Source organism: Gymnoscopelus microlampas (genome assembly GCF_963454915.1).
Source record: "Gymnoscopelus microlampas genome assembly, chromosome: 10".
Classification (NCBI taxonomy): domain Eukaryota; kingdom Metazoa; phylum Chordata; class Actinopteri; order Myctophiformes; family Myctophidae; genus Gymnoscopelus; species Gymnoscopelus microlampas.
The window spans coordinates 43,917,800-43,927,676 of NC_139947.1; the positions used below are offsets into that span (position 1 = coordinate 43,917,800).

Genomic DNA, 9,877 nt, shown 5'->3' on the forward strand with positions numbered 1-9,877 from the left:
TTTCCCCAGCTGCCTCCTAAAGCCTAATTTATACTAATTTAGCCACATTGTACAACGTGTTGTCAGCTATATTTTCGGTAGCCGACATTATAAGCAAAAAGATTTGAGTTGTTTCTCATTTAGCAAGAAGCAGGACTGGGACAAAGATATCTCATATCCTTGCTGGTGCCACAGACCCACCTTGGGAATGTGTAGTGTATAGGTGAGGCGAGGGTATGATGTTTGGGTGGTAGACTCATTATTGTGAGTCACGGTTTGCTAGTGTTAAGGGGATGAAGAGTGCTAGGGGGGATGCAAAATGAGGGATTGGCTGGTCATCTCATCATACTCTGCACTGTGAAATCCAGAGCGTTAATTTAACTGAAATGGTCAATCTTTTCACTCTCAATGTTACATTGACACTCCAAATTTGACTGTGTGTCTGGGTTATGGAATCTTATAAGCCGAGGGGATAGAATGGGAATGGTCATGGAAATATGGAGATAATTTGACAGGTGTGAAGATTCCATTTGCGCAGGCATTTTCTTGAAAGAAACTATTGAGAAAAATACTGAAAATACTGGAAAGCCTTGTCTTCAGATTTTCAGATGCTCTTGACAAACCGATAGATAGAGATTCTATGGTTCTCTTTAACAGTTTCCATGTTGAATGGGTCAAAATTTAAATGACAAAATACATTATGGACAGATTATAATAAGAAACATTTATTGAAAAGATCACTCGTAATTAATATATCTTATCTTCACATCAATGGTCTCATGAATGCAGAGAGGCACATGGTTGACCATAGAATTAAGTAGGGATTGGCCTGGAGGATATTTCTGTTTTCAATGTACTCAGTATCCTCCTATATTAAAATTGGCTGAAAGGAGGACCGGCCGGCGGACCTCTGACGTCACTCTGACTCAGTTTCAGACATAACCATAAACAAACCCCATACGCCCATATATATGCAGGACCACGGCCACATAACCATAAACGAACCCGATACGCCCATATACTGTATAGGCATATGTGGAGATCCGGTTGTCCAGAGCCACAGATCCGACTGCTATGCACATAATATGGTCATACAGTATGCATATATGGAATCGACCTAACTTCAAACTCTGCGCACACATTGGCAAGGACTCGAGGGAGTCCGGTGCCCGCCACCAAGTTGTTGGATATGCGGTTGTCCAGAACCGCCGATCCGACCGATATGTCCATAAATGGGCATGCCAATATACAGAGTATGGGCAAATATTAATGGCATCAGGGATCTCCATATATATGGGCATAAAAGGGACACTGGTAGACAGACAGATACAGAGATCTCCATATATGGGCACAAAAGGGATACAGACAGACAGGTACATCGGGTACTCTGACAAAGCCCCTGACACTATGACTCAGACATATCGGTCGGATCGGCATAACGTAGGTGTGAGACCTCTAGTTTATTAAAACCACCCACTGGTAACAGAAAAATATATTTTATTCTGTTCAACTATTCCTGCTGGAATTGCTGTAAGCAAAGGCCTTACAATGCTAAATTGCTCTTGGCATGGTTAAGCATAAATATTTAAATGTTTAAAGATTTAAGATTTGCAGGGAAAGAGAGAGAGGGGGGGGTGGCTCTCGACCATTCTTATGGTTGCACAGTAAATCTCCTTTAGTGTTAATTTATCCATTAACTACTCTGAGAGTGTACAAATCAAGAGGGTTTCAAGGAGACATGTTGGTTTTGACTGTGCTGACAACAGCAAAACAATATACTCTAGTCTAGCTATTAATAGAGTTAAACTGGATTGTAATGAAATAAATAAAGAAATAAGATAAGATAAAATAAGATATAATTATTTATTTTTTAACTACAAGCAAGATAAATTGACCCTTACGGGTTCATTTGGTTACATATGTACCTCAGAGTTAAATTAACACTGAGGACTTTACTGTGTGTACAAGCCCATTTCTGGAAGCCTCCACCCTCTTACAGTCCATTAGAGAGAATCACACTGCTGTGGGAATTGGTAGAGGATTGTTTGGAAGCACATGTTGGTCTGAATGTTCATTAGAACCCAATGAGAGAGGGTCTGGGATCGACCCCATTTTGAGGTGGCGCCCCACCACATTATTGTCTCCGCCAGGCCGAAGCGTGGCCGAGACTATGTTTTCGCCCCTGTCCGTCCGTTCGTCCGTCTGTCCTTGTGTGTGTGTTCGTCTACCTGTCTGTGGACAGCTAATCTCTGGCACCGTTGAACCACTCGGCGTGAAACTGTGCACACACACTCCCTGGAGGCCAGAGCAGAACCTCTCCCCCAAAATGTTTGCACTCCTGGTGGCGCTTTCGTTATAGCGCCACCAGGAAAGGCATTTTTATTTTATATTACTCCTACAGATTTGGTCCAAGCATGGATTGGCCCGTTTTGTACAACATGCCTCATAAGACTAATTTTTTGTTACTACTCCTACATTTTGCCCAAACCTCATGCGGTACATTATCTCTGTAGTCATGTGTTTTGGCCTATAACTCTTGAACCTGGGTTTGATTCCTGCCGGGAACGCTGTGGGCGCTGGGGGCGTGTTCTCTCCTCCGCGTCATCGGTGCCCATACCCTAGGTGGGGTTGGTGAAAGGAGTTTGTTCTCCCCGTGTCCCCTATGGTAGGTACCCTCACAAAAAACATGCAGTAATCCTGGTCTCTATACTGCCTCCCCCTGGTCAGCCGGGGCGCCTGATGGCGTGAAAACTCCCCTCTATCAGGTGATAAGAAGCGGCCTACTCACTCCTCATGCATGGAAGGAAGCATGAGCTCAGTTCGGGGCTCTCCCCAGGCTGACAGAGGGAGAGTAGCGCCCAGGATTACTACTGCTTAGGCAATTGGCACTGGGTGAAAAAATAGGTTACAAAATCGTGGGATAAAAAAAAAGAAAAGAAAAACCTCACTCAAAGTGGTACACATTATCTCTGGGGTCATGTGATCAAGATGTATAAGTTAGATTTTTCTGATCCCATTCCAAGTTTGCGGGCCCTGGGTAGTCAACCCGGCCTGGCGGAAACCTGAGCACACTTTTCTAGTTTATTGATGAATCACACACTTGATGGATGTCACATCACAGCCTGTACATTCTCCTTTGCCCACAAAACCAAATAGGTTTGCTGGCCTTTCTGAAAGAGCACAGCAAGGAAATAAGAACCCATACTGCTTTAATTATTCAGTAATCCTCTAAATGAAGTTATAAAATGTCACGAGAAATAATACTCTTACTTTATAAAATGTATGTATTTTAGATTATTATTCAACCTCACATTCACATGATCATGTTATAGTACCTAATTTTGCACTTCACTGACTTTGACTCAATTGAATTGCAAATCTTTTATTCAGATACAGACAAGCATAATGTGTCCCATTCCCACTCTCCTGTAAATTACCAATGACAGATTACACAGCCTTTCCTCCAGTACACTGAAATATCCTGAGTGTTACATGGACCTTTGGGTCAATTTTTGCAGTGTATGTACAGTAGATACAGAGTTGTAAAAAGCATTAATACATCAATATGCAGTTCATGCTTTCAAAGCTAAACTGTATTTGTACGATACATGTTGACATAAGTACCTTATGAATATTACAGCAGACTTGTCTACATCCAAGTGAATAAGAATCAGTTCTCAAAAGTACTGCAGGAAGAATTAAATTATGTTATGGCTGCAAGCAAACTGGAGGGTGATTTTAAAACTTGTCTAGGATTTCATCTGCTTTGTTCGACAGGATAATCTATTTATAAATATAGTTTAACTCATGCTTAATTTATGCTCAATTGTACAATTGTGTCACATCCCAAAGATAAATAGCTGATCTACAAGCTCACAATGCGTCACATAACGTTTTTAGGCTTTAAGATACACGGAGGGACTAATAAACTAAGATACGAATTACTCGCTGGCAAATATTTCATATCAAAACTATTCTAATAGTTGATGCCTCAGATTGATGCTTAGAAAAATCTACCCAAAAATGAAATATTACGTACCATATTCTTCTGAATAATGCGCCATCGGAAAATGACATGGCACTGCGGTGAGAACGGCGGAATGGCACTTTCGCATTCCAGTGTGGCTGGGACTATCGCGAGAATTGTAAAATGACGTGATGGGGATCCCGTCGCGTCAGAGGGGTGACGCATGGTGACGCATTGGTCATCCCAGCTCATCACCATAGAATATATATTCAAGTGTTTGTTTTAAATTCTCCTGTGCCAATGCCAAAAATACGGTCCCAGTGTGTAAAGAAATCTAGGCTTCAGATTCTCGAACGGTGTAATGTGGGAAATGCCTGCGCATTGCAGTCAGAAGAGCAGAGACTCACAGCCCAGTGACTCACTATGCAATCTGGAGAACATGCCCTGTGGCTGAGGCTGTGATAGCGCTGGCACAGAGAGAGGCCAGACCTCAGCCGATCTGGTAGCTACTGGAGTGCTGGAAACAGTATTTGTTAGTTTCATCTCTCCTTCTGAGATATGTACACTTCTTTCCTGAGGAGGTCTTTCAGGAGGTATTTAAGACACCCACGGCCACAAGTGCAACAAAGGAACACACACAAGTACACAGGCAAACACACACTATGTTAAAGGCAAAGTGAGAAAACAAATAGCCGGAAGGGGATGAATGTGATTTGAATCTGGTGGGAGACTGGCATAGGACTGCGCACATCCACAACAGCGCTGCACTGTAGGCGTACTGACTGTTAACCTCCATCACATTTATGGATTTGTAACAGAAGAGGGAGGAATCTCAGAATGTGTCATAGTCATAGCATAAATTTCATTTTAGGGGGTTTTGCTTTCAAATAGCTTCTGCGAATAGCTATAAGAGGTTGTATGACTGATAAGAAGTGTGACTCACAATCATCACATCATTAGATATGCAGTTGCACTTTGACTTGATATTAGCACTTACAAGATGTGTGACAAGATGCAGGCTGGTGTGCCGCCAAGTTCTATCTGAGATATCGTTTAGTGATCCCCTATGATTTTGGCGTTGAATGTTTTGGCTGTAGTACTGAGATAACTGCCCTACTGTACCACCAAGAATATGTCTCATCATAACCAAATTTATCTTGACATGACCTATGCAGTGTGTGCTGTTTAAATTGACACAAGTGTGCTTACAACAAGTACCACAGCCAGCTTGTACACAAATTAAACCCAAGCAGCTTGGGGTGGCTTCACTCTAATTTGATGGGTGGGAAACAGGGGGTTGACTGTAATCATGGGATCACAGAGACTGACAGTGCAGGTGCCTAATAACCATTCTATGACACACTCACTTCCCCGTTTTAGAATACAATGCCTACGTCGTAACACAGGATTGGTGGTCCAGCAAATCCAGGCACTGGCATTAATTTGTGACTAACCTGCCTCCCCTTAAATCACTGCAATTGATTTAATTAGTTTGGACTCAGGCCACGTGGTCCTTGCCGCACAGATGTTAGATTTGCTCTTTAAATATAGTTATTTTTCCCCCATGATTGCTATTGTGTCACCATGCCACAGACTACATCTGAGAAATTATACTATATTATTAGAAAGTTTACATAATGTGCTATAAGATGTTTAAGAACTACCAGTTGACTATACAACAGGGGAGATGTGGACATTCAAACTTGCAGCGACCAGCATTTTTGTAATTGATTGGTAGGCAAGTCACATCAATACTGGACTGCATTTGAAACAAAGTCACTACAGCAAGCCAGAATGATTGTTGAGAGACAATTTAGAAAGCATACATCTAAATACTGCACACCTTCATGCACGTGCACACACTCACACAGACGCACACGCACACATGCACACACGCACACGTGCACACATGCACACACATGCACACACACATATTGTTGCTGGCGAGCAGAAACCTTGTATCTACATATTCCATGTATATTTTTTGTTTTTCACAAATTATTTTATACTTTGTTGTATGACAGAGTTGTGCAAAAGTAGCACAACGTGTCACGATGCGACTTGTTGTGAGCTTCTATACCTGATATTTTCACTATTTTTGAACAATTTGGAACTTTTATTATTATTATTATTTTAGCATATCACATGCTCAAAATAGGGATGTCATGGGTTTTATGAATATTTAACCAATGAAAAGTAATAACCACTTAAACCCCAGCATCCGTATTGTGGGGAAAGCTTTCGCTGAAAACGTTGTGAGCTTGTCGATCGACTATTTTCAGCGAAAGCTTTCCCCACAATAACAGAAAACTGAAAAGAAACTGGCATAGAGCACTGAGGGACTCCGCTCAATCATATGGGGTTTAAGTGGTTAACTAGAGCTTACGACTACAGTGGACCCATTGGAACACAGGTTATTTTTTCCTTTTCCTGTAAAAGCAACGTTTTGAACATACTGTACCATGCTTCTACCCTACAGCAACAATATGTAATATATTCAATTGGTATATTTGTGAATGCTCGGCTGTCTAAACATGTAACATCACTTTATTGCAACAAAAAGTAGAATTGACAAAACATTTCAGTTAACTGAAATAAAAATAAAATTGTGGGAATGAAAAATGTGTGTTTACTCTGTCCCACATATCTCCGTCTGTGATCTCTAATAATGTGTAAATGACACACACACACACACACACACACACACACACACACACACACACACACACACACACACACACACACACACACACACATGCAGTATATCACTTACATCCCCTTTTATGTCTGCCATATAACATATTCCTTGCTCTCCCATTAAAGGTGAGAGTAATACTAGGGGCAGGTCCAGGCGGGGGCTTTAAAGATGACCCTGTTGGCAGGTGATGGCTCTGACTATGACTACAGTGCCCTGAGCTGTGCCTCTGACACCTCCCTCAATCCACCACCCTTACATGAACAGGAGGCCTTAAAGGGGGCCTACTACAAGAGGGCTCAGCAGGCCCCTGAGCTTGGTACTGCTGCCCACAGAGATATTCCCCTGTCCAGTGCCCGAAAACTTCATGCCATCATCAACGTGGGTGGTCTTCGGTACCAGCTCCCCTGGACCACGCTGGAGGACTTCCCCCTGTCCCGCCTGGGCCAGCTGCACCTCTGCAGCAGCTTCGACGACATCATGCGCATCTGCGACGACTACGACGTGGCGCACAATGAGTTCTTCTTCGACCGCAACCCCTGCGCTTTCCGCACTATCCTGACATTCCTGCGGGCGGGGAAGCTGCGCTCACTCAGGGAGATGTGTGCCCTGTCCTTCAGGGAGGAGTTGCTCTACTGGGGCGTCCCCGAGGAGAGCCTAGAGTGGTGCTGCCGCCGGCGCATGCTGCAGCGCATGGAGGAGTGTGAGGAGATGGAGAGAGCCGAGGAGGAGGACGAGCTCTTGGAGGACCTGATGGACATGGACAGTGACCAGAGGGGTGGCAGCGTTGCGTCTGGGTCCCGCATGGACCGCTGCATGGGCAAGCTCAGAGACATGGTGGAGAGGCCACACTCGGGGCTCCCGGGGAAGATCTTTGCCTGTCTGTCTGTGTTGTTTGTCACCATCACTGCCATCAACTTGTCCATCAGCACCATGCCTGCAATGAGGGCGGAAGAGGAGGCGGTGAGTAGACTAATGACCTTCATTGTGCTTCAGAGGTCACAGATATCAATGACATAGATTGTGTCCCACTTTATAATAAGTGTCTCTAAGACCTGTGTATTTACACAATGAATAATGTGGAGTTTGCATGTTCTCCCCATGCTCATACGTGAACGCCCCCTTGCCTTCAAATCCCTAGGAAAAGGCTGTTCGCTGCTCATACAGGTTTCCTCCCACCAAAACAGAGGCATGTTAGTATATGCTCCTGCCAATAGCCTACCCTTAACGAAAAGACATTGGCCCCAGATAGCTGTCCACTCTACTGCTAATGATTAGGATGGGTTAAATATTGAGGACAAATTATTGGTATGTGTAATCTTGGGACTTTAGGAAGGGTTGGGACTTTATCAAGTAGTTAAAGTAGCAAGTAGTAACTCTTGTGTGATTTTTACGCTTTGAACATTCTATAAAGCTACTCCATAAAGTTTCCATAAAAATGTCATACTCATTTTAACCACTTGGTTATTTGGATGTGAATAGTTTCCCAGAGCCTAAGGCATTTGACTCAGTCCATTAAATGTATTATAACTTGTGCCTCATCTAGAGCCACACTTGCAAAGTCACACTACCAAAGCAACAGTGCAAAGCAAGAGCAACACCCATCTACCTCTAAAACTGTAATGAAAGAAATGTAAAGGGAAAGAAAGGGAGAAATTAAAATGAAAATAAATGTTTTTTTTACTTCACTCAAGCAATTCCTGAGCTTGGCATTTTAATTAAAGTGCAAATGAACAGTTTGATTCTTAAATTAAAAGTACTTTTCCATACATTTTCCTCTTGATTATTCCTACCTCAGAATAAGAACAGGTTTATTGATCGTTTTCATAAGATATTTGGATAGGACTTCCTCCTACTCTGGGTTTCATAATGATACTTTTTCTGGTATAGAATTGATTCAGGCTCTCTGTTGTGCTCTATTTATTCTGGATCTGTTCTCAGCCATGCTATTATTCATCTTCATAGCTACCTCTGAGAAAACTGGCCTCCTCAAAATAATGTTGACATAAATGATTATTGCATAAATACTTGCATCAGAGATTTATATGTACAACAGTGTCAACTCGGGCAGGGAGTCTTAATAGCTACTGCTCATGCATTTAACATTGAGATGGCTCCCTCTAGTGGCGGTGATGATTGACAGCTTCTTACTGCTGCTGCTGGACAGCAATGCTCATTAATGTCTCCTTCCATATTAGGGCACATGCTCCCAGATGTGCTACAACATCTTCATCGTGGAGACGGTGTGCGTGGCCTGGTTCTCCCTGGAATTCACCCTGCGCTTCATCCAGGACCGTAGCAAGCTGGCCTTCCTCAGACGCCCCCTCAACCTGATAGACGTGGTGGCCATCCTGCCGTATTACATCACCCTGGTGGTAGACAGCACCTCCACGGGGGAGAAGAGGCTGGGCTCGGGCAGCAGCTACCTGGACAAGGTGGGGTTGGTGCTGCGCGTCCTCAGGGCCCTGCGGATTCTTTATGTGATGCGCCTGGCCCGCCACTCCCTGGGCCTGCAAACATTGGGCCTGACAGCACGCCGCTGCACGCGGGAGTTCGGGCTGCTCCTCCTCTTCCTGTGCGTTGCCATCGCCCTGTTCTCGCCCTTGCTGTACTTGATCGAGAACGAGATGGCCACCACACAGGAGTTCAGCAGCATCCCGGCCACCTATTGGTGGGCGGTCATCACCATGACCACGGTGGGCTACGGGGACATGGTGCCCAGGAGCATCCCGGGTCAAGTGGTGGCTCTGAGCAGCATCCTGAGTGGGATCCTCCTCATGGCATTCCCCGTCACCTCCATCTTCCACACGTTCTCGCGCTCCTACGTGGAGCTGAAACAGGAGCAGCAGAGGCTGCTTCAGAGGCGGACGCACTTCCTGTTGCGCAGCCGCATGGCCGGGCTGGGCAGCAACCTCTCACTGGAGAGGGACATGCTTTTCCCCATGGGGTCATCTGAGCGGCGGGACTTGGACGACTGAGAGCGGGTGTCGTCAGGGGCGTCATATGCAGATAAATCCCATTTTAGATCAGCGCTGAGTGCATCTCAATCCATCTACATGTGACACACATGTTAGGCCTATAGACCGGTGTTTCCTTGTCTGCAACCATACATTCATTAACCACTTTCAACCCTATTTTGGGCATGTCATAAGGCGAACAAACATTTCTCCCTAAATATCACAAATAATGGATCTACAAGCTCACAATGCATCGCACACGACACGTTGTGAGCTTTT

The 9,877-nt window shown here is 44.3% G+C and overlaps 1 protein-coding gene across 1 annotated transcript; it reads left to right on the forward strand.

Annotated features, from left to right (window-relative positions):
• Positions 1-6,812: 6,812 nt before the first annotated feature.
• kcng1 (potassium voltage-gated channel, subfamily G, member 1) lies at positions 6,813-9,619 on the forward strand (the record flags this gene model as incomplete). Its single annotated transcript, XM_084069437.1, has 2 exons — positions 6,813-7,604; positions 8,840-9,619. The coding sequence occupies 2 exons, from the start codon at positions 6,813-6,815 to the stop codon at positions 9,617-9,619; spliced, it is 1,572 nt and encodes a 523-aa protein (XP_083925563.1).
• Between the last annotated feature and the right edge of the window lie 258 nt (positions 9,620-9,877).